We start from the raw sequence: 24,761 nt of genomic DNA on the forward strand, positions 1-24,761 counted from the left end.
TCAATGCAATATTTTCCAAACTAGTAACGAAAACATGGCCACTATTGACCAATAAATATTCACGTGGGTGTGGTCCGACACACAAACGCATATAAATCAGTCAAGGATATCCATATTGTAACAAAACTTGGTACACATGTAGCAAACATTTTCAAGACTCAACATATGCAAGGACATTCATATCAACCTCATGGTGGCGCTATAACGTGCATGTTTATATCTCTTGATCTGTTTGACTCGAGTGCTGAAATTTGGCACACATGCTCAGGGATAGGAGTCCGCGCAGGTTAGCCAATCTCAGACACCACTGACCGATTTTGACAAAACTTGGGTGAATGATGCGTCTTGCCATAGAGATCCATCATTATTTACAAAAATACACTGATTAGCCCAGGGGGTGGCACTATAGAAATCAACTGTATGCATCTTAGTCACACACACACATTATCTCAGACACCAGTGGCCCCATTTTGACAAAACTTGGTTGAATGAGTCTTGCCATAGAGCTGTCATTTACAAAATTACACTGATTCGCCCAAGGGGAGCACTGCATCATTTGTGGGGACGACACATTTACCTTGTTTAATCATCTTTTTCAAAGGATCATTACACCAACTCCAAATCACACACCAAATTAAAATCAAGAATTTTACAAGTTCCAAGTTTATTGTCAAGTTCTTAGAAAACATACAAATGATGTCACAGCTTCAGGTCTTCAGGCACGGGTCAGTCGTGATAGACAGGTACACTGACCAATGAGATAATTCCTTCTGGCCCTTCCCTTTTGTAGAGTTAGGGCAGATGAGAGGAAAAGTGAGTATTATACATTCACTCAGAGACCACAGCATACAAACTCTAAGGAAATAAACTCAGAATCAAAGGGTTGTCTGTCTGTCTCCTGTGTTTAGAACTACATTCATTTCCCCAGCATACTCACCGTTATATGATCATGGATCAGGTACAGTAGAAACCATTTCAAAACCACCATGTCATCCACTCTGCTGATGTCACAATGAGAGAAAACTGTCAGTTCTTTTTTTTGCAACAAATGTGTGTTCTCTTGAACATTTGTATCCCGCGATGTCACAATAAGAGAACACTTAATTCTGCAACGTCACAAAAAGGTGTGACATTGTTGTGAGGTCATAAGAAAGTATTATTTCATTTGATGTCAGAGTATTGACAGCTCATAAGGAGAGTGGGTGCCTCACAATCGCCTAAAATGGCTTCCTCTCCTCACCATCTGCACGTCACATAGTAGCTATCCAAAGCGATATAGTATTGCTTTCTCCTATATTTTCCCATCAGTGCAGTTGAAGGAGAGGAAGCCACTTCACACCATTGCAATTCTGTCAACCTATAGAGGTTGCATAAAAAACATAAGTGCTTTGGCCAAATTTTGGTTTCCATCCCGTCACAAACACACACCCACGATGAAAGAGCAAAAGAGAGAACTAACAACAGTTAATAACACACTATTTGTAACCAATACAAGATAAAACATAATGTCTATATAGAAACAAGTTTCTTTCTTTTGAAACTTAACAAGAGGTGTTGAAAACACCATTTACATGCCATAACAAGGTTTGGCACTTTTTTTGCAGAGGAAAGGTACAAAAAAATTGCTTGCTTTTTAAAAACAATCTCCCAAACAGGATGTTTTTGCATCTTTTTGCTACCATGTCAGTTTGCAGATACTTCTGAGGCTATGGTGGCAGAGCTTAGAGTAACAGAACGACTGGTGAAAAGCAGAGAGAGAAAAGAAACAGAGCCAGAAAAAGTGGATGTCTATGGTTTCCTTCTTTCTGCCTCCAAACCCTGGATGTCACAGAATAGGAGGGAAGGGAGGGGGGGCAGAGTAGACCGTAGAGAAGGCAAGGAGATTCCATGGCCACCATCTCTAGGCATCAGACTGTGATATTTGGCATATTCACACACCTAACGGCTGAGTCAGCCATCACTCGTGAGATTCAGTTGGGTCCTGACCAACAGGGGCTACAGAAGGAGTGTTCCTGTCCCCCCCCCCCCGGCTCATGGAAGGTTGGACAGTGCGTGTTGGGCCACGTTGATATTCAGGCTGCTGAAGTGTAGTGCAGCCGATTCCTGTGCTGTGTTCTGCTGACGTGTGTCATAATGATGTCGAAATAGAACGCAGGTCAGTGAGAGAGAGCTTGTCATATAGATCCTATTATTACTAATTCTATGGAGCTTGCAGAGCTGATGTCACAGAACTCTTTCACTGTGATGTCACAAGAAGAGAACACAGCTCCTCCCGTCAGGATTATGATGTAATAGTTTGATGATGTAACAGTGGCACAACAAACAGAACACTGATGCAAAGTGTGTGGAGGAGCAAAACTGGATCTCAAATGGCATCCTATCCCCCACATACTAGTGCACTACTTTTGACCAGTGTACTATATGGGGTATAGGGTGTGATTTGAGACTCGGCTAGAGCCTGTCGTGTCCTCTCCTATGTGATCTTCAGAGTGCTGCCGTAGGTCTGCTGTACCACCACCTGCACGTTGTCCAGGATGAAGTCAAAGGCCATGCTCCACACAGACTCCACAGACTGCTGCATCAACCTGCAATCACATAGGATACGTGAAAATAAATGAATGGGAACAGGAGAAAACTGAAAAGTACTAACCTTGGCCCAGTGGTCCCTGAATGCCAGACTGAGTAGAGAGTTAAACCATGAGTGGACCGTACCTCTTCATGTACTTGATGACCAGGTCAAGTTTCTCCAGGTCTTTGTCCTCGATCAGATCAGTGCAGTACTTGACCACCTGCAGAATGTCCTCCTCCATGGGTTCTGAGGGCAGGGGGAAAGGACAAAGACCTGGATTTTCACACACAACCACATCATTAACAAACAGTCAAAAACACAACTACTACTGTATGACAGCAAACGTCCCCTTATTCCCAGAGGTGGTACTGACCCACCCACTCCCCCCTCTGTACCCGAGTTGGTACTGACCGACCCACCCACTCCCCCCTCTGTACCCGGGGTGGTACTGACCGACCCACCCACTCCCCCCTCTGTACCCGGGGTGGTACTGACCCACCCACCCACTCCCCCCTCTGTACCCGGGGTGGTACTGACCCACCCACCCACTCCCCCCTCTGTACCCGGGGTGGTACTGACCCACCCACCCACTCCCCCCTCTGTACCCGGGGTGGTACTGACCGACCCACTCCCCCCTCTGTACCCGAGGTGGTACTGACCGACCCACTCCCTCTTCTGTACCTGAGATGGTAGTGACCCATTCTCTGAGTAGTGTTCGGATGTCCGTGAAATCACAGGCTCCAGCCAAGGTGGGTTCAGGGCGAGGAGTGAACTTAGACAGAGTCTCTGGGACATCCTGCTTTAGGGAGGATGTGGAAGGTCCATTCTCCAGCTGGTTGGGGGTCAGTTCAGGCCAATCATTAAGCATCACTACAAATCCATTCAGAAAAAATTCAAACTGACCTTGGGTGTCTAAGTGTCTAAGGCTCACCTTGAGGCCGTTGGATAGGTCCCTCGGTCTGAGCGGGTGCTGTAGGGCTTTGGCAGGGCTGTTTCCTGGTGGGTGGGGCCTCTTTAGAGGGGAGGGGCCTTTCTTAGTGGGGCTGGAGTTGGCGTTCTTCTTCTTGTAGCGCCTCTTCACCCGACCCGCTCCAACCTGCTTCAGCTGCAACAGGGGGTTCCTCTGCTCTGCTACAGAGAAAGAGGGGTTGAGAGAGGAGGGAGAACAAAGGAGGCGAGGAAAGGAGATGGAGAAATAAGGAGGTAATGCAAAGAGGGTTGAATTTGATCATTAGTCGAACATCTACAGTTCTTTCCAGTGTATTGTATGGCTATACTGTATTCTGCTCTACATCTCTGGTCTTACCCATGATGATCCCTTGTGCCTGGGCGGTCTCTCTGCGGCCGTACGCTGAACGCAGTTCCTCCTGGAGCTCTCTGGGGAGCGCTGCAAACACCTCCGGGTCAACCTACAGAGAGACAGACAGACGGAATATATATATATGTGTGTGTAATGGGGGTATTGGCGTTAATGTGAATGTGTGTGTGTGTAATGGGGGTACTGGCGTTAATGTGAATGTGTGTGTGTGTAATGGGGGTACTGGCGTTAATGTGAATGTCTGTGTGTGTAATGGGGGTACTGGCGTTAATGTGAATGTGTGTGTGTGTAATGGGGGTACTGGCGTTAATGTGAATGTCTGTGTGTGTAATGGGGGTACTGGCGTTAATGTGAATGTGTGTGTGTGTAATGGGGGTATTGGCGTTAATGTGAATGTGTGTGTGTGTAATGGGGGTATTGGCGTTAATGTGAATGTGTGTGTGTGTAATGGGGGTACTGGCGTTAATGTGAATGTGTGTGTGTGTAATGGGGGTACTGGCGTTAATGTGAATGTCTGTGTGTGTACCTGGGAGAAGTCAGGCAGTTCCAGGATGATGCCCGTGGAGCCGGGCTGTCCAGGCTGGTTGGGGATCTGAAGCACCAGTGTTCCTACAGGAAGGGCAGCGGGGGGAGGAGGAGAGGAGGGGGAAGAAAGAAGGGAAGAGGGGTGGTGGTGTGACCCGTTGTGGGATCTCTCTGTCTCTCTGTGGGTCCATGAGCGCTCCACCTGTTCTCTCAATTCCGCAGGCAAGGCGTCCAACACTGACCTGTCCACCTGACACACACACACACACACACACACACACACACACACACACACACACACACACACACACACACACACACACACACACACGTAAGGGCGCTTTCAAACTGCTGAAAACGATGCATCAAAAACATAGCCAACCCAATGGATTTTTAATGACAGCAATGTGCTGGTGAACTAGGAGTGGAGAACCTGTGAAGGAGAGGGGACCTCGATGCTGAGGTTGAGGTGCGTCCGGACATGGTTAGGTGTGCGTGTAGTGGGCAGCGGCTCTTCTTTACTCGTCCCTGGGATTGGATCAGCAGGCGAAGGAGGGCGGAGAGTGGAGAAGGGGGGCGGGACTCTGGCAGAGGAACTCCTCTCCTGATTGGTGGTCGAGTCAGCAACAGGAGCATCAGGTAGCAAATCTGGAGAGAGCGAGCAGAGGTTGATGTATGGCTTCTTGAGGTAATCACTAACAAGATCTCACACACACACACACACACACACCCTGTGTGGTTGTGTTGGGCGGGGGGCCGCTGGGCCAGAAGCATGTCTCTGATGGAGCGCGTTTTAGGGCCGGAGGGGTCATGGGGGGCTGAGTGGGCCCCATCAAGGAGCTGCACCTGAAGGCCCACCCCCCTCAGGTCCTGCACCTCCAGCCTCATTGCGTGGAACAGCTTGATGACCTCACTGGCTATCAGCTGACCACTGTCTGTCGACTGGGCCAGGGTCACTGACCTGAGAGAGGAGGGGACAGAGGGAGAGAGAAGAGAAGGACAGAGAAATGGATAAGGAAAGACGTGAGTGAATTATGTCCCCTCAGTGTGTAACCCTGTCCATTGCTCTCTCTCACCTGGCCAGATTGTCACAGATGCCGTGACCACCATATTTGGATGGCTCCACAGGGGCCCCCACCTTACGCACCATGACCTTTAGGGTCAGTCTGCGACCCCTGAGCCCCGCCCCCTGAAGACGCTTCTGCACCTCCATGGACAGGTTGGTCAGGAAGGACTCCGCCTCGTCCACCTGGTGAGAGAGAGAGAATATGGAGAACGACAGAACAGAAAAGCCTCGTACCTTGAGCAGTTGAAGAACATCGGTTCCACACAAAATAGTCCATTCTGAACGAGTATTCTGCCTCCTTGAATAAGCCTTGGTTCTGACCAGTATAAACCAGTAATGACCTGTGTGGAGTGGACCAGATTAAACCAGTTCTAACCACTGGAAACCAAATCTGGTCCTTACCTGTGTGAAGCGGATGTTGTAGTTCATCTCGGCCGAGACAGACTTCCTCTCCTTCTCGCTGCGGACGGGCCGGTCGTCCAGACCTCGGCAGAACCTGAACAGGGTCTGCCCGGTGCGAGGGCCAAACTCCTTCTGCAGTTGCTGTAGAGACACCTGCTGCAGGTCCCCACACGACCTCACACCCAGAGACCCCAGCTTTGCGCCCATAGACCGGCCCACACCTGAGATTGGTGAGGGGAAGAGAGATGGGTAGAGGTGGTGAAATGCACCACCAAAAAGATGATCAGTTGCCGTGTCCACCAGGTGGTGCTGTAGTGTCCTCACCTGGCAGGCTAGTGACCGTGTGGTCCCTGATGAAGTCATCCACTTCCTCTGACCTCAGGAGGTACTGTCCGTCCGGCTTGGCCTTCCGGGTCGCCATCCTCGCCAGCAGGATGTTGGACCCTGGAGAGGTCAGAGGTGACAGGTCACAAGTGTGACTGAGTGGGAGGGAAACTATGCTTAACAATGGCAGTCAACTCCCTTCACTCCCCTAGAAGTTCAGGGTCATGTTCAGTAGGGCACAAGCACACTGTAGCAAAACATTTTGAAGTGGATAATGAAAAGGACCATTTCTTATTGGACAACCCCAGATAACAGTGAGGGACTATTTCTCTCTGTTTTCTGCATAATAAACACAACCTAGGCAGTAGTGCACGCTCCCGTTTGCAAATGTTTCCTCCCGTTGTGCCTACAAAACGTTACCCAGGGGTGGTAGAGGAAGGCGTGGCACCACTCACCCATGCCCACTGAGGCAGTGCACCCGGTCCTCTCCCTGACATCTGTCCGGATGGCGCTGGCCAACTCTTCAGGTGTAGCACCCAACTCAGCCAGCAGGGCAGAGCCATCCACCAACGCCTCATCACAACTCAGAGCTTCAATGTTGTGAGTATAACTACGGGGGGTTTAAATCAGTTTGTTGTTTATCAGATGATTGTGCTGCAATCCTAACAAGTAACAAAGGAATCAGAAAAGTCAGAGGTCATGACTAACAGCAGATGAGGGAAGTGAGGATCTGTACATCCGTACCTGGCGAGGGTCTCGTACATGGCCAGGGCCACCTCCTTGTAGGCCTGGAAGTCGTAAGGGACAGACTGCAGGGAGGGACACAGCTGTTTGGCCTGGCCAAAAAACATCCCATTCCTCACTCCTGCCTGCCTGACAGAAGAAAATACAAAAATGGAAATAAAAAGAGACCAGATTACTATAGGGTAGAGGGTGTGTATGGAACCTGGCCTCGTTGGAAAGCACTTCTGACCCATCAGGAATGCACAGAGGACATTAGACAGGCACACTTCCAGATACCAAAGAATATATCCCTTTTCCCTGGAAACAATGTTAATATACCATTTTAAACTTAGTGCTTAGAACAGCCAATTATATTTCCACCAACCATTTCATTTGTTTGGCTTCTTTTTGACGGTCTTAGGGTCAATTTGAGGGTTAAACTAATGCATTCTGGGAAATGTAGCATTTTCCCCATGTTGTACTAAATTAAAATAATTTAATATAAATTTAGAATATTTGCATACAGGTTTTTTCCCTTGATCGTTCATTTAAAAAAAAGTTTGTCCTGAAAATCAATTGTTTCAACATTATTTTATATGCATGTATATAATGACATGATTGATGTTTTATGTACAAGATGTTTATTTGTATAGACTACACCCAATATAGAATAGAAGAGGAATTTGAATTTCACCGAATTAAATTAGATTTCCTTTAATTCAAACAATTCTGTATCATATTTACTACTTCAATTCAAATTCAACAAGGCATTCACAATTAAATTCTGAATTGAGCCCAACCCTGAGTGAGTATGGGTGTAAGGGTGTAGAGAGAGTTACCTGGCCTCGTAGCTACAGGAGGCAATCTCAGCCATAGAGAGGCAAGTTGTGTCCGGGTCCACGCCATTGCCGTGGGAGACGTGACTCTCAGCCGAGGTCATGTCCTCCAGGTCCCCGTCCTTCCTCTCTGAGACACCTGCATGGGAGTATTTCCTCTGGTAGTACTGCAGCTCCAGCTGGCGGTCAACACCAGGCCTCTGGGCGACTCTGCCTGGACCACGGTTACTGGTCACAGCTACTGGCTTCCCTGGGGGGAGGAGAGGAGGTGGGCGGTTAGTGGGCACTGGGAAGTTAAGGACTAGATTTAAGGCATAACAACAATACATGAGAATGTGTGAGCGCCTGTAGGTGTGGGACTGGTACAATTACCGTATAACCGACGGTTATGCATGAAGGTCGTCAAGAAAATAAAACTGTCATAACCCTTAAGAAAAAAAAATAGAGGTGGAGGCCACTGTTGTCATGACATTGGCCTGTGGGTAAGGTTTATGACCCCCCATAAATACCTTTCTCCCTTTCCTCTCTTGACTCTACTGAAGGACTCTTGAAAAGCCTTTGATAAACATAGAGAGTTGGGGAACATCAAAAGGTGGGGGGAAAGGAACCATATTTCGGTAATCCAACCAGTTGAAAATATGCATTGGTACTTAATGAATATGATGTCTGTTCGGTTGTCATCTGAGACATTATGACTGATGACAGGACGACATAAACTGTATCTGGGAAAGTCTACACATTATAGTTATCAGATTCACATGGAATTGTTGTTCAATTTAAAATGTTTAAATATGAAACTATTTGTGAAAAGATGAAATGTAATTTTAGCTTCCAAATAAGAGAATTGGGTTTTCATAAGGTTAGAGCCCTGCTCAATCAGTGACCCGCCCCTGTGAAGAGACATTGGTTATAAACTATGAAACACAACCTTCTCTCCCTCCACTATATAAGCCCTTTACGAATATATAACTTTCTGTTCCGGGTACATTAGGGCGACGGTCCATACGTTAAAAAGGACTAACATGTCAACTACAGAACTAAGCCAACCTCAGCGTGAGCTTTGGTTGCGAATGGTATGAACTTTGAACTCTTATTCACTACAGAAGTGATACCTCCTAGCCATTGAGTTAGCAACGGCCGCTGTAAACTTGGGCTAGGAAAGGACGGACGACGGATCCAATCTAACACACAACGACGATACTACAACGTATCCAGTTTACCACCAGAGACATTCTTCCGAGGACAGGAAGATCTGTTGGGCAACACGGCCAGCATCTACGACCAACCTACCGAAGCGCAGCTCAGAGTAAATATTTATTGCATTTTCCTTTTCCAAATGGGCGGTAATTTAGAATGCATAAGATACTGTATTTACGAAAGCATAGCTTCTCCCTTTGTTCCTCAGTCTTCCCGCTCTTTCACTCAAAGCCCAACCCCATTTCCTTTGTGTAACCAGCCGTCATGTCGGCTCCGTCCACCAGGGACTTTTCCTGTATGACAATTTGCATTCTGTGTATATGCAATTCTGTGCGATTATTTTGTAAATAAATAATTAAACCAAAGTTTGTATTGCTGATTCAACTTATTAGCCAGGGTTCGTGAAGATAACCAAGAATTTACAACTTACAGATGAGACTGAAATAAGGTGCCGATTAATATTGACTGCTATTGATGTAAAATATTACTAGGTCTTTCAGAGTTTATTCGGAAGATAACAGCTCTATAAACACTCTTTCGTGGTGCCCCGACTTTCTAGTTAATTATCTACCTGATTAGCTTAATCAGGTAATATTAATTACAGAGAAATTATTTTATAGAATAGCATGTCATATCACCTAATCCGGCATAGCCAAAGACACGACACTGTGTTCTTGGGGACGTTCAATGCTGAATATATTTTTTGGCCCTCTTCCCCAGATCTGTGCCTCGACACAATCCTGTCTCGGTGCTCTACAGACAATTAATTCAGTTGACAGCACTGTCAAATCATGTCCAATCAATTGAATTTACCACAGGTGGACTCCAATCAAGTTGTAGAAACATCTCAAGAATGATCAATGGAAACAGGATGCACCTGAACTCAATTTCAAGTCTCATAGCAAAGGATCTGAATACTTTTTTCTCTTCATCTAAACTATGAAATAACACATGGAATCATGTAGTAACCAAACAAAAGTGTTAAACAAAACATATTTGATATTTTAGATTCTTCAGTAGCCACCCTTTGCTAAAACTGTGCAAAGCTGTCATCAAGGCACTTTTTTGGTTACTACATGATTCCATATGTGTTATTTCATAGTTTAGATGTCTTCACTATTATTCTACAATGTAGAAAATAGTAAAAATAAAGAAAAACCCTGGAATGAGTAGGTGTCTCAACTTATGACTGGTACTTTTGACTGACACTGACACACACACATATATATATATATATATATATATATATATAAAAACTGGGTGGGTTCTAGCCCTGAAAGCTGATTGGCTGACAGCCGTGGTATATCAGACCGTATTACACGGGTATGACAAAACACTTATTTTTACTGCTCTAATTACGTTGATAACCAGTTTAAAATAGTAATAAGGCACCTTGGGGGTTTGTGAGACATGGCCAAAATATACCACGGCTAAGAACAGCCCTTAGCCGTGGTATATTGGCCACACCTCCTCGGGCATTATTGACCATATATGGGCTTTTCTCCCATTTCTTATGGAGACGAAAAGCAATTTTTTGCCATTTAAAATATATCAGAAATAGTAGACATTGTTAATGTTGTAAATGACTATTGTAGCTGGAAATGGCAGATTTTTTATGGAATATCTACATAGGCGTACAGAGGCCCATTATCAGCAACCATCACTCCTGTGTTCCAATGGCACGTTGTGTTAGCTATCAAATCAAAGTTTGTCACGTGCGCCGAATACAACAGGTGTAGACCTTACAGTGAAATGTTTACTTACAGGCTCTAACCAATAGTGCAAAAAAGGTAAGGTGAACAATAGGTAAGTAAAGAAATAAAAACAACAGTAAAAAGTAGCGAGGCTATATAAAGTAGCGAGGCTATATACAGACACCGGTTAGTCGGGCTGATTGAGGTAGTATGTACATATGGTTATCTAATCCAAGTTTATCATTTTAAAAAGGCTAATTGACCATTAGAAAACCCTTTTGCAATTATGTTAGCACAGCTGAAAACTGTTGTTCTTTAGACTAGTTGAGTATCTGGAGTATCAGCATTTTTGGGTTTGATTACAGGCTCAAAATGGCCAGAAACAAAGAACTTTCTTCTGAAGAAATGAGAGAGAAATGAAGGCTATTACATGCGAGAAATTGCCAAGAAACTGAAGATCTCGTACACTGCGGTGTACTACTCCCATCATAGAACAGCTCTAACCAGAATAGAAAGAGTGGGAGGCCCCGGTGCACAACTGAGCAAGAGTACATTAGAGTGTCTAGTTTGAGAAAGACACCTCACAAGTCCAACTAGCAGCTTCATTAAATAGTAATCTCAGACTGGCAAAAAAATTAAAAAGATTAAGATGGGCAAAAGAGCACAGACACTGGACAGAGGAAGATTGGAAAAAAGTGTTATGGACAGACAAATCTAAGTTTGAGGTGTTCGGATCACAAAGAAGAACATTCGTGAGAGGCAGAAAAAAATGAAAAGATGATGGAGGAGTGCTTGACGCCATTGTCAAGCATGGTGGAGGCAATGTGATGGTCTGGGGGTGCTTTGGTGGTGGTACATTTGGAGATTTGTACAGGGTAAAAGGGATCTTGAAGAAGGAAGGCTATCCCTCCATTTTGCAACGCCATGCCATACCCTGTGGACGGCGCTTAATTGGAGCCAATTTCCTCCTACAACAGGACAATGACCCAAAGCACAGCTCCAAACTATGCAAGAACAATTTAGGAAAGAAGCAGTCAGCTGATATTCTGTCTATAATGGAGTGGCAAGCACAGTCACTGGATCGCAACCCTATTGAGCTGTTGTGGGAGCAGCTTGACCGTATGGTACATAAGAAGTGCCCATCAAGCCAATCCAACTTGTGGGAGGTGCTTCAGGAAGCATGGGGTGAAATCTCTTCAGATTGGCATTCTAGTTGTCATTGAGGCAAAGGTCTGCAAGGCTGTAATTGCTGCAAATTGAGGATTCTTTGACGAAAGCAAAGTTTCAAGGACACAATTATTATTTCAATTAAAAATCATTATTTATAACCTTGTCAACATCTTGACTATATTTCCTATTCATTTTGCAACTAATTTCATGTATGTTTTCATGGAAGAAATGTCCTTGTTTAAGTGCCCCCTAACTTTTGAACGGTAGTGTGTGTGATACACACAGTTGAAGTTGGAAGTTTACATACACCTTAGCCAAATACATTTAAAAACTCAGCCTTCACAATTTATGACATTTATTCCTAGTAAAAATTCCCAGTTTTAGATCAGTTAGGATCACCAATTTATTTTAAGAATGTGAAATGTCAGAATAATAGTTGAGAGAATTATTTATTTCAGCTTTTATTTCTTTCATCACATTCCCAGTGGGTCAGAGGTTTACATACACTTAATTAGTATTTTGGTAGCATTGCCTTTAAATTGTTTAACTTGGGTCAAACGTTTTAGGTAGCCTTCCACAAGCTTCCCACAATAAGTTGTGTGAATTTGGCCCATTCCTCCTGACAGAGCTGGTGTAACAGTCAGGTTTGTAGGCCTCCTTGCTCGCACACACTTATTCAGTTCTGCCCACACATTTTCGATGGGATTGAGGTCAGGGCTTTGTGATGGCCACTCCAATACCTTGACTTTGTTGTCCTTAAGCTATTTTGCCACAACTTTGGAAATATGCTTGGGGTCATTGTCCATTTGGAAGACCCATTTGCGACCAAGCTTTAACTTCCTGACTGATGTCTTGAGATGTTGCTTCAATATATCCACATAATTTTTCATCCTCATGATGCCATCTATTTTGTGAAGTGCACCAGTCCCTCCTGCAGCAAACACCCCCACAACATGATGTTGCCACCCCCGTGCTTCAAGGTTGGGATGGTGTTCTTCGGCTTGCAAGCCTCCCCCTTTTTCCTCCAAACATAACGATGGTCGTTATGGCCAAAGAGTTCTATTTGGTTCATCAGACCAGAGGACATTTCTCCCAAAAGTACATTCTGGCGTTTTTATTGCAGTTTTGGAGCAGTGGCTTCTTTCTTGCTGAGCGGCCTTTCAGGTTATGTGAATATAGGACTTGTTTTACTGTGGATATAGATACTTTTGTACCCGTTTCCTCCAGCATCTTCACAAGGTCCTTGGCTGTTGTTCTGGGACTGATTTGCACTTTTCGCACCAAAGTACATTCATCTCTAGGAGACAGAACGGGTCTCCTTCCTGAGCGGTATGACGGCTGTGTGGTCCCATGGTGTTTATACTTGCGTACTATTGTTTGTACAGAGGAAGATGGTACCTTCAGGCATTTGGAAATTGCTCCCAAGGATGAACCAGACTTGTGGAGGTCAACAATTATTTTCTGAGGTCTTGGATGATTTCTTTTGATCTTCACATGATGTCAAGCAAAGACGCACTGAGTTTGAAGGTAAGCCTTGAAATACAGCCACAATTGATGTCAATTAGCCTATCAGAAGCTTCTAAAGCCATGACATCATTTTCTGGAATTTTCCAAGCTGTTTAAAGGCACAGTCAACTTAGTGTATGTAAACTTCTGACCCACTGGAATTGTGATATAGTGAATGATAAGTGAAATAATCTGTCTGTAAACAATTGTTGGAAAAATTACTTGTGTCATGCACAAAGTAGAAACGAGTTTTAATGACTCCAACCTAAGTGTATATAGACTTCCAACTTCAACTGTATGTATGCATGTTTCGTGCTATTCAAATGGTTATTACGGTGACTGTGGTCATTTGGCTGACCAATAACTGTCACCCAAAATTCCATGACCGTCACGGCCCTGTGTGTGTGTGTGTGTGTGTGTGTGTGTGTGTAGAGAGAGCGTGCGTGCCTTTGAGGTCGGGCCTGTGTCTGATCCCCACAGAGACAAAGAAACAGTCCATGTCCACATGCAGGATACAGGACTGAGGGCCAGGAGCAGCTGACGAACCTGAACAACAAACACAGACAGACAAATCAGGAGAGAGACAGACAGACTTGTAACATACACAGAATAAGAAACACACACACACTAACATGTGCAGTCAGAAGTAAATGTACACACAGCTACTCCTGTAATCAGGTCAGCAAAACGCTCAGACTCACCCTTCCATTAAACGACATTAACAACATGCAGAATGTTTCCACGGACATTTGAGAGACATGACTGGACTCAGTAATCAGAATTCACATTCCATCACACAGACCATCCAATCCATCCCTTCCAAACACACACTCCTCTTCCTTACCCTCTCTCCTCTGGCGTTTGAGCCTGTCTCTCCCGGGGAATGTGGCGCCCCCTGTGGCCCTCCTCCTGCTCTGCAGAGTGTTGACATACTCAGAGAACTCACTCCTCCATGTGGAGATGTGATGTAGACGAGAGTGGGAGTAGAACTCTGAGATGATTCCCCCTGTCTTCGCCAGTGCTGATTGGTGGTCGCTGTCTGGAGGGGTGGGATTTGAGGGAATAGCTGATAAGTTGTTGGTTTCAAGAGGGGCGGGGTTAGGAGCAAAGGCATTGTGGTGACTGCCATTCAGACGGACAGGGGAAGGGGAGCGGTTTGGGTTATCAAGGGGGAGGGGCTTCTCAGGAGGGGAATCTGATTGACGGGGCTTCGGAGGTGGGAGATCGAGGGGGCGGGACGCCAAGGCAGCCGTCGCCTCCTGATAGGTGGGCGGCGGGGGTTTGGGTCTCTGTTCATTGGCCAGTTGTCTGTGGTGAGACACAAGGGGAGGGGTTGTGTTTCTGGGGGGGGCTCTGGAGAAGTTTGGGGGGGTCAGATTTCAAAGGGGAGGTGGATAGGGGGCTGGCAGGATGCAGGGACACAGACCCCCCCGTGGACTTCCTGTCAGGGTTCAGGAGTGTGTCTGTGGGTCGTGTGGGGTTGGGGGAGAGATCCAGAGGCTTTAAGGCACCATTCACAGGGTGGGCGTGACCGTTGGTCAGAGGGGGGTCCGTTGCCCCTCTGGGGGGTCTGACAGGACAGGGGTCCTCCCCTCCCCCCCTCTTGCACCCAGTTTATTTGGGCGGTCCTCGTCTTGTCATAGGAGGTCAGTAATGATCCATTTCTATAGGACAGAGAGAGAAGTGGGAATTCAGAATCACAACCTGGAACCAATGTTCTTTATGTGCACCCTACTTTTCTATGTTATTATGCCAGCACCAATATACATATATCAATACACACATACACAAAACACACTCACAGTCTGAAGTCCAGATCCCGGTAGCTGTGCTGGAGGTGGCTGGAGAAGGAGAGGCTGGACTGAGTTTGCGCATGCCCAGGTTTAGAGTGCTCATGGCTGGGGTGAGCTGGGACGGGACCGGGGGTCTGTAAGTGGGTGTCGGCTGGAGCAAGAGGCCGGATGCAGCCTGGCTTGGGCTGCCCTTGGCTGGGTGGGTGATGGGGGATGTGTCCTGGGTCAGAGTAGAGGTGATTGGAGGAGTAGGGGCTGAGGAAGCAGTGTCCTGGGCTAAAGTGTCTGGACTGAGGGTTGAGGTGACTGGGGAGGGGGAGCGAGGGGCTGGGCTGGGGGTTGAGGTGACTGGGGAGGGGGAGCGAGGGGCTGGGCTGGGGGTTGAGGTGACTGGGGAGGGGGAGCGAGGGGCTGGGTTGGGGGTTGAGGTGACTGGGGAGGGGGAGCGAGGGGCTGGGCTGGGGGAGGAGATTGTCTATGTGTAGATGACTGTGGCTGGATGTGGGAGTGTGTTGGCTGGATAGGGGCTTCCCAAGGCTGGGGGCTGGGTTGTTGAGGCCAGGTATGAGGTTATTGAGGCTGGGTACAGGGAGGCTGTGGCTGGGTCCTGCTGCCTCCTGGCCCTGGCGAACACACACACTGGGGAAGCTCAGGCCTTTCTGCTTGGCATAGAGCTGGTACTGCAGGTAGGACAGGAGATGGCCAGCCTTGACACTGAAGGTGGGAAAGAGGAAAGTTCAAACACTATACGTAGATTACATTACACAACACACAACCCTACACCCACCTGTCAGTGATCCACTCCGGCCGGACCACCTTCTGGGCCCTCAGCTCCTGTATCTTGCTGTTGGGCAGGTTGGTGGCGATTATGTGGGTTGTCTTGGAGCGGGAGTAGTACATGTGAAACTGACCCCCATGCAGCTTCATCAGCCTGCGCAGCTCGTCCGCACTGGGGTCTAGGTATAGAAATAATAAATAGAAGAATTGGACTAGCGCTGATATCCACATTCTACTCTTTATAATTCTATGCTCACACACAGTCAAAAGCCAGAGAGGAAGAACAGGAACAGACATCAAAGAGCAAGGTAAAGCATACACACATTTAGTACCAGTCAAAAGTTTGGAAACACCTACTCATTCAAGGGTTTTTCTTTATTTGTACTATTTTCTACATTGTAGAATAATAGCGAAGACATCAAAACTATGAAATAACACATATGGAATCATGTAGCAACCAAAATTAACATGTGGCAATTACACAAATAAAAATATATTTTGTATTTGAGATTTTTCTAAGTAGCCACCCTTTGCCTTGATGACAACTTTGCACACTCTTGGCATTCTCTCAACCATCTTCGAGGTAGTCACCTGGAATGCATTTCAATTAACAGGTGTGCCTTCTTAATAGTACATTTGTGGAATTTCTTTCCTTCTTAATCAGAAGATAGTCCTATTTGGTAAAAGACTAAGTCCTTATTATAGCAAGAACAGCTTAAATAAGCAAAGAGAAACGACAGTCCATTACTTTAAGGTCAGTCAATCATCAGCATTTCAAGAACTTTCAAAGTTTCTTCAAGTGCAGTGGCAAAAACCATCAAGCGCTATGATGAAACTGGCCCTCATTAGGACAGCCACAGGAAAGGAAGACCCAGAGTTATCTCTGCTGCAGTCTGCTGTCCTCACATGCTTCAAGATGGCCACCATTGTTCCTGGACCTAAGAAGGCAAAGATAACTGAACCTAAATGACTATCGCCCCGTAGTACTCACTTCTGTCATCATGAAGTGCTTTGAGAGACTAGTCAAGGATCATGTCACCTCCACCTTACTTGTCACCCTAGACCCATTTCAATTTACTTGTCCTAATAGATCCACAGACAATGCAATCGCCATCGCATTGCACACTGCCCTATCCCATCTGGACAAGAGGAATACCTATGTAAGAATGCTGTTCATTGACTATAGCTCAGCATTCAACACCATAGTACCCTCCAAGCTCATCATCAAGCTTGAGGCCCTGGGTCTGAACCCCGCCCTGTGCAACTGGGCCTTGGACTTCCTGACGGGTCGCCCCCGGGTGGTGAATGTAGGAAACAACACCACTTCGCTGATCCTCAACACTGGGGCCCCACAAGGGTGCGTGCTTCACCCCCTCCTCTACTCCCTGTTCATTTACATTTACGTCATTTAGCAGACGCTCTTATCCAGAGCGACTTACAAATTGGTGCATTCACCAATGATATCCAGTGGAACAACCATTTTACAATAGTACATCTATATATATTTTTTTTTTTTTTTGGGGGGGGTTAGAAGGATTACTTAATCCTATCCCAGGTATTCCTTAAAGAGGTGGGGTTTCAGGTGTCTCCGGAAGGTGGTGATTGACTCCGCTGTCCTGGCGTCGTGAGGGAGCTTGTTCCACCATTGGGGTGCCAGAGCAGCGAACAGTTTTGACTGGGCTGAGCGGGAACTGTGCTTCCGCAGAGGTAGGGGGGCCAGCAGGCCAGAGGTGGATGAACGCAGTGCCCTTCTTTGGGTGTAGGGACTGATCAGAGCCTGAAGGTACGGAGGTGCCGTTCCCTCCACAGCTCCGTAGGCAAGCACCATGGTCTTTTAGCAGATGCGAGCTTCAACTGGAAGCCAGTGGAGTGTGCGGAGGAGCGGGGTGACGTGAGAGAACTTGGGAAGGTTGAACACCAGACGGGCTGCGGCGTCCTGGATGAGTTGTAGGGGTTTAATGGCGCAGGCAGGGAGCCCCGCCAACAGCGAGTTGCAGTAATCCAGACGGGAGATGACAACTGCCTGGATTAGGACCTGCGCCGCTTCCTGTGTGAGGCAGGGTCGTACTCTGCGAATGTTGTAGAGCATGAACCTACAGGATCGGGTCACCGCCTTGATGTTAGCGGAGAACGACAGGGTGTTGTCCAGGGTCACGCCAAAGCTCTTAGCACTCTGGGAGTGTTCACCCATGACGGCGTGGCCATGCACTCCTCCAACTCAATCATCAAGTTTGCAGACGACAACACAGTGGTAGGCTTGATTACCAACAATGATGAGACAGCCTACAGGAAGGTGGTGAGGGCTCTGGGAGTGTGGTGCCAGGAAAATAACCTCCCTCTCTTAACATCAACAAAACAAAGATGGTGATCATGGTCTTCAGGAAACAGCAGAGGGAGCACCTCCCTTTCCACATCGACAGGACCGCTGTGGAGAAGGTGGAAAGCTTCAAGTTCCTCTGCGTACATATCACTGACGATCTGAAATGGTCCATCCACACAGACAGCGTGGTGAAGGCGGCGAAACAGCGCCTCTTCAACCTCAGGAGGCTAAAGAAATTTGTGTTGGCACCTAAAACCCTCAAACTTTTACAGATGCACAATTGAGAGCATCCTGTCAGGCTGTATCACTGCCTGGTACGGCAACTGCACCGCCCACAACCGCAGGGCTCTCCAGAGGGTGGTGCGGTCTGCCCAACGCATCCCTGGCGGCAAACTACCTGCCCTTCAGGACACCTAGAGCACCCGATGTCACAGGAAGGCCAAAAAGATAATCAAGGTCAACAACCACCTGAGCCACTTCCTGTTCACCCCGCTATCATCCAGAAGGCGACGTCAGTACAGGTGCATCAAAGCTGTGACCGAGAGACTGAAAAACAGCTTATATATCAATGTCATCATTGTTAAATAGCAATCATATGCACATTAGAGGCTGCTGCCCTATATACATAGACTTGAAATCACCAATAAGAAGAGACTTGCTTGAAACACGAGCAATGGACATTAGACCGGTGTAAATCTGTCCTTCGGTCTGATGAGTCTAAATTTGAGATTTTTGGTTCCAACCGCCGTGTCTTTGTGAGACGCAGAGTAGGTGAACAGATGGATCTCCGCATGTATGGTTCCCACCGTGAAGCATGGAGGAGGTGGTGTGATGGTGCTTTGATGGTGACACTGTCAGTGATTCATTTAGAATTCAAGGCACACTTGACCAGCATGGCTACCACAGCATTCTGCAGCAATACACCATCCCATCTGGTTTGCGCTTAGTGGGACTATCATTTGTTTTTCAACAGGACAATGACCCAACACACCTCCAGGCTGTGTAAGGGCTATTTGACCAAGAAGGAGAGTGATGGAGTGGTGCATCAGATGACCTGGCTGCCACAATCACCCAACTTTTTGGGTTACTACATAGTTTTGATGTCTTCACTATTACTCTACCAGATAGAAAATAGAAAATAGTAAAAATAAAGAGAAACCCTTGAATGAGTAGGTAGAGAGAGAGGAGATTATTTCCATGTACTCCCCTGTGATACTCTTAGAAATCATTTACATATCCAATTTATATTTCCTGTAGGTTAAAAGAAAGAGGAGATAGAAGAGGAAAGACAAAGACAAAAGCTAAATGAGGGGAAAGAGTGAAAGGTGGAAAGAGGAATGAGAGAAGAAATGGGGTAAGAATGGAGAAGTGGAGACGAGGGGGAAAGAGAAAATAATGAAAGATAAGAGATTGGGATAAAAGGAGAGAAGGGAAGGCAGTGTGGGAAAATAGAATACAGAGGTAGAACGTGTCGACCGCACAGCAATCCCAACAAAGCCTTCTATGGCTTACCTAACAACTGAACCCCATCTATTGTACGGTCCACACGCACAAAGTCCATACATTGCAGTTACACACCCGCCCAGTCTTTCTAGAGAAATAATTGCAATCAAAGTAAAATTGCTTAGAAAGTATAAATGGGTTACTAACTCCATTAAAGCATTAAGGACTGCATTTAGTATCCATAGAAGGGATAAGGATAGAATCAATGGGAGAAGGGTGGGTATGGTGTAAAGGCGTGCGCATGCTTCCCATCCCAGACAGATAGGAACAGTTTGGGTATATATTATAACGACATTTTGTGACGTTTTTGTTCATTTTGATCCTCGGAAGGGTTTTTTCCGGCTGTTCGTGCACACAGAAAATTATCGAGGCAAGCTGAAGTCGGTAGCCGAAGTTGACGCCCCTTCCACGGTGATTGGTCAACCGAAGGGATTCTTCAATTAAGTGTTCGTTGTCAATCAATGAGATGTGCATGAAAACGAGGCCTATTTTTCCACTTGAGAAATACTGCACCAAACATCTTAGTTAGATGCGACTAAGATCTCTGCAAAAACATCAAAATAAATGACAGATTTCTTGATTTATCTTAGATTAATTCGGACTATTTTGAGGAAGTGTATGCTTGCTACAGCATCTCAAGATGGACAAACAGTACTATTGCCGCTTTGTCTCATTTTTCAAGCGAAGGTCTTTTAAGGGAGTAGGCGAGTGCACTCGTTCGGGTGGCCTAGCCAGACCATGCTGACGCCTTAACGGCCATGATTCTCACCTGTGTACCCGTTGACATAGATGGCCACCCCAGTGAAGATGCTAGGGCAGGCTCCATCTTTCTGTTTCTCTCTGGGGGCGTCCATCTTAAACTGCTCATCCAGCTTGGACACCTTAGCAGCCATGTAGCCACCCTACACACACATTTGACATTTAAAGTCATTTAGCAGATGCTCATATCTAGAGCAGCTTACAGGAACAATTAAGGTGAAGTGCCTTGCTCAAGGGCACAGACAGATTTTTCACCTGATCGGTTGCTAGCCCAACGCTCTTAACCGCTAGGCTACATGCCGCCGCACACACACACACACACACACACATTTTAGAATTTGTTCTAACAAGAAACCATGATATTCTCACTGCAGACTGATAGTCACACATGCAACAGGCCTCCAGGCTGGAGAGTCAATAAAGTGGCAAATTAAGGAGGAAAACCAGGGTCGGCTTATCATGCATGACATACACAGAGCACTACTATAAAATTCTTAGCCTCTCCTTTCTCATCAGCAGTCATAAGTATACATAATCACACAGGTATCAAGCTAAGTTGTTTGCACAATTCATTATGCTCTGGCAGTACCATATTATCCCACTGAGCTAAAGTGAGCCAATGTAACGGATAATGCCACGCTCATGGGTCTCCATGGCAACGGAAACAGGAAGTTACTCACCCTGGAAGCCCAACCGTTGTCATCCCTGTCCCTCTTCCTCCGCCCATCTCGACTCATACTGAGAAACACCTGGGAGAGGACGAGACAGAGAAGAATAGTCTGTTTTAGGTAGCCATTAGGTAGCCGTGTAAGAGAACCCACACAGATACACACACACAATTTTTGTTATCAGGTTTTTAGGTGATCGATCAGCCAACTTCAGTACACTAATTAGGCTTGTATTGTAATTAGTGATCGATACCGGGAGATTTACATCAGGCCCCGCCCTAGAAGAACAGTACAACAGTGTGTGTGGGAAAGTGTGGTGACCAATGCTTACTTACCATACCATTTTACCTTCCTTGGTCTGTCATTTTGTCCCTCAAAACACACTAGAACATTTTATTTTTCTCACACTTGATGCTCTCCCGTCTCTCCCCTTATATCCTGTGGGTACCTCTATCTCAGATGGTGTGATTATGATGAAACAATCCTCATCCTCCCTTCCTTATTACATTATTTTAATTATCCGTCTGGACCCTTCAATTCTGGCCTTGAGCATCGTAGCTCTCATCTCAAAACAGATTTATCTTCAAACCCCCTTCTATTGGGCTTTCTGAGTTCAATCCATCAGACTGTTGTCCAACTTCACATGAGGGTGTTTCCTAGCTCAAGGAGAGATTAGCAACTTTTGATTTTGGAGTGTACTCTCCCTTTAGCACTGACCCTAGCATCGGTCTGTGACCCATGTCTCAACCGGAGGGAGTGGCCCAGTAAGCCTATTAGTCCTAATCTAGGCCCTGAGAGAGGGAGCCTGAACGCCCGCCATCAAGAAACCCAAAGCAGAGAATGGCACATCTGTTGAATGAATAGGCAGACACAGTCAGGTTTGACACTGATTGTCTGTGTTCCCAATCTGCTCATCACCTGTAGCTGGCTGCCATGATTGCAGCGTGTGACTTATATCCTGCCAGGGCCAGGTGCTCCAATCATGCAAATGAGCATGAGCAGGAAGAACACACTCAGGTCAGTTCAAAGGGAGGTGACATCAAACATTGGGAGAATCTTAATTGCATACTCCTCGCATCCTCACCTTCTCAAAAGCCATTGGATGAGAAAACCCAGAGGTCCCAACCCTTTGCCCTTCTCCTCCAATGGGTTTTTGAGAAGGAGGCGAGAGGACGCAAGGAGTATGCAATTGAAATTCTCCCAAGAAAGAGAAAATGAAGGAAGCCGAATGAAAAAAGGATGGATGTAGCCTTGGGTAGAAATGTTATGGACAAAGGCACATAAAAAGGATGACGGGGGGGACAGAAAATTACATCTGCAGATAACCTATACGGAGTAGAAAGCAGTAAGGAAGAGGTGGAGATATGGGGTTAAATCTAAGACTACATTCCATCCATGGACAGGTAATCAATCAGACAAAGCATCTGAGAAAGATTGACTATCCTACGCCTGTCTGTCTTTTTATTCAAGCCCTGTAATGTTTGCTGGGTTAGGATCAGCTTTATCTGGCGCTGTTATGACCTTTAACATTATGAGCTAAAAATACACCCGTCTCCAGAACAGTTCTAACAGGCCTCCCGCTGTATTACTACTACCTGGACTCTGCAGCAGCATTTAAGCAGCGGGATGGCTGGACCATAGACATAGATAGAGGACTCATCTTTGTATCTGTGCCATTATAGTGTTTGTGACAGCTTGGACAGCGCCATTGAGGTTCCATTTTGAAGTAGTACATTTTCTTCAAGATTGTCTGATCATGCTTAATGACATGACTCCAACGGGGTCACCAGGAGGGATGAGCTAATAAAATTGTAAGTCCCATCCAGTTGACTACATTACAATAGTGGAAGCCCTCAATGGTGCTGCCCATCCTAATACAGCCTTTTGGCCACTAGAGGGCTCTATCATTCTCTATGTGCTGGACACCTGCCAGACCGTCTGTCCTGCTGTGCCACGCTCAAATGAGTCCCCACAGAAGCACAAATGGCCCACAGCTGGTGGACTGCAGGTGTCACAGTGTAACCTGGCTACAAAGTATTGTGGTACAAAAGGGCCAAATTGGTTCCTGCCTCCAGGAAGGAGTCCATCTTAAGTCAACTCCAAGGGCTGGTACCAAGAATTCATCAGATGCATAGACAGTTAGATATGAGAGAGATGCTGGGGGTGAGAGGGGACAGAGAATGTACTTACTAAAGCAGGCAGTCAGAGCAATTATTACTGATTTCCATTACAAAGAAAATCTAAATTAGTACAAAGAGCAGAGCAGCAGACACCAGTCTAACTGCAGCCTCTTTTTGAAAGAGGGCTGTTATGGAGCACGCTTTGTACAGTGCCACCACTGCTCTCCTCGCTGACTGTACTTACTGGACTTAAAATTCTAAAGTAAGCAGGTTGCAGGAGTCATGCTTGCTAGTGTTGGCTACAGGTCTAGTTAGCCCCCCTCCCTGCTCCCTCCCTCCTCGAGCAGAACACAAACAAAGATTTGTGGTCGACCTGCATGGCGAGCACTGCCTGGACACACGAAATGGGCTTGATTTTACTTTAAGCTAGATATAGCTATGCATGCGGACTAGCATTGACGATTTCCTAAATGAAAAGACAGCTGACCCCAATCACGTCCACTATGTGTGTAGCTAAGCTTGTTAGCTAGATCCACGCCTGGTTCTGTGTTGGAAATGTATTGCTTGCTTCGTCATGTCTGTTAGCTAGTGTGGTCCCATGTGATTTTGACTACCACAGACCTAAAAAAGCTCAACTAGCCACGTTACTCTCGAATGAAGACTGTCAAAAAAAACGCAAGCAGAAAGACAGATATTAAACAAATCAAGCTAGCTGCAGAGTTAGCTGGTAAATAACAAATGTAACCGAATGAATCGTGTCGCAGCGCTACAGAGTATAATTTCAGACTGTGCACAGATTCTGTGTGCAGTGAGGACACGTTGCTTATGTCGAAATTATGTTACATAATTGTCCAACAATGAATAAACAGTAGGTGCACGAGTGTGTGCTACAAAGTGTCCACACTGTACTGTTCCCATTGTAAAAGCGGAAGTCACTTTGCTACTCACCTTCTCTCTTTTACTGACTTGATCTTGTACTGAAATCAAACAGCTAAATGTTGTTCTCGCAGGCTGGATTCTTCTTCTAAATGGGTCTATGCGGTGGAGTTATTCCCTATTTTGAGTTTAGTGTAACTGTTGTGGTCTTCCTATTTTGACATGCTCTTGAATAATCTCCGATCACCTTTCTCCGTGTGCTCTCCATTTTCAGCAGCCCGTCTGCTTTTTCTCTCTACCTCCCTTCTCTCCCTCCTTCTCTCCCTCTCTCAACTCCCTGGCTCCTCCCCTCACTGTTTAGCGCCTGAACGCGTCCTCCCTGTCGGGTCAGTGACAGCTCCCATTGCCGCTGGCTGTGGTTATCGCGCCACCCCGTGGCGAGTCAACAACACTACACTTGACGCAGCGCTGTGAAAGGCCACGTTCCATTTCATTGCCACTTTCCCCTAGCCTTTATTAGCTCGTCGGCCTCCACCGCATAAAGGAGTAGTTATTGCGCCACTTAAACTAGAGAAGGGTCTGAAAATTGAAATGGAATTGGGTCAAAGAGATTAG

At 46.3% G+C, this 24,761-nt stretch overlaps 2 protein-coding genes across 5 annotated transcripts; both read right to left on the reverse strand.

The window, feature by feature from the left end:
- Positions 1 to 645: 645 nt before the first annotated feature.
- rev1 (REV1 DNA directed polymerase) lies at positions 646 to 14,446 on the reverse strand. 4 transcript variants are annotated; one of them, XM_045704588.1, is made up of 18 exons: positions 14,175 to 14,446; positions 13,778 to 13,876; positions 7,767 to 8,013; positions 6,949 to 7,077; positions 6,660 to 6,814; positions 6,205 to 6,324; positions 5,881 to 6,101; positions 5,489 to 5,661; positions 5,144 to 5,373; positions 4,846 to 5,060; positions 4,414 to 4,662; positions 3,876 to 3,978; positions 3,501 to 3,700; positions 3,251 to 3,401; positions 2,713 to 2,815; positions 2,519 to 2,585; positions 938 to 1,001; positions 646 to 781 (listed from the first exon to the last, which is right to left on the reverse strand). In XM_045704588.1, exons 2-17 carry the CDS (start codon positions 13,827 to 13,829, stop codon positions 990 to 992), a joined length of 2,427 nt encoding a protein of 808 aa, XP_045560544.1. In that variant the 5' UTR covers positions 13,830 to 13,876; positions 14,175 to 14,446; the 3' UTR covers positions 646 to 781; positions 938 to 989. The 4 variants fall into 4 exon arrangements, with proteins under 4 accessions (XP_045560544.1, XP_045560543.1, XP_045560541.1 ...); XM_045704587.1 differs by having other exon boundaries at positions 646 to 1,001; XM_045704585.1 differs by having other exon boundaries at positions 938 to 2,585.
- Positions 14,447 to 14,496: 50 nt separating this feature from the next.
- LOC123729559 (COPII coat assembly protein sec16) lies at positions 14,497 to 24,507 on the reverse strand. The gene is made up of 6 exons (XM_045704589.1): positions 24,219 to 24,507; positions 21,163 to 21,231; positions 20,493 to 20,625; positions 15,911 to 16,079; positions 15,133 to 15,837; positions 14,497 to 14,994 (listed from the first exon to the last, which is right to left on the reverse strand). The coding sequence occupies exons 2-6, from the start codon at positions 21,217 to 21,219 to the stop codon at positions 14,775 to 14,777; spliced, it is 1,284 nt and encodes a 427-aa protein (XP_045560545.1). The 5' UTR covers positions 21,220 to 21,231; positions 24,219 to 24,507; the 3' UTR covers positions 14,497 to 14,774.
- Between the last annotated feature and the right edge of the window lie 254 nt (positions 24,508 to 24,761).

This window comes from Salmo salar, chromosome ssa21, assembly GCF_905237065.1.
Source record: "Salmo salar chromosome ssa21, Ssal_v3.1, whole genome shotgun sequence".
Taxonomy (NCBI): Eukaryota; Metazoa; Chordata; class Actinopteri; order Salmoniformes; family Salmonidae; genus Salmo; species Salmo salar.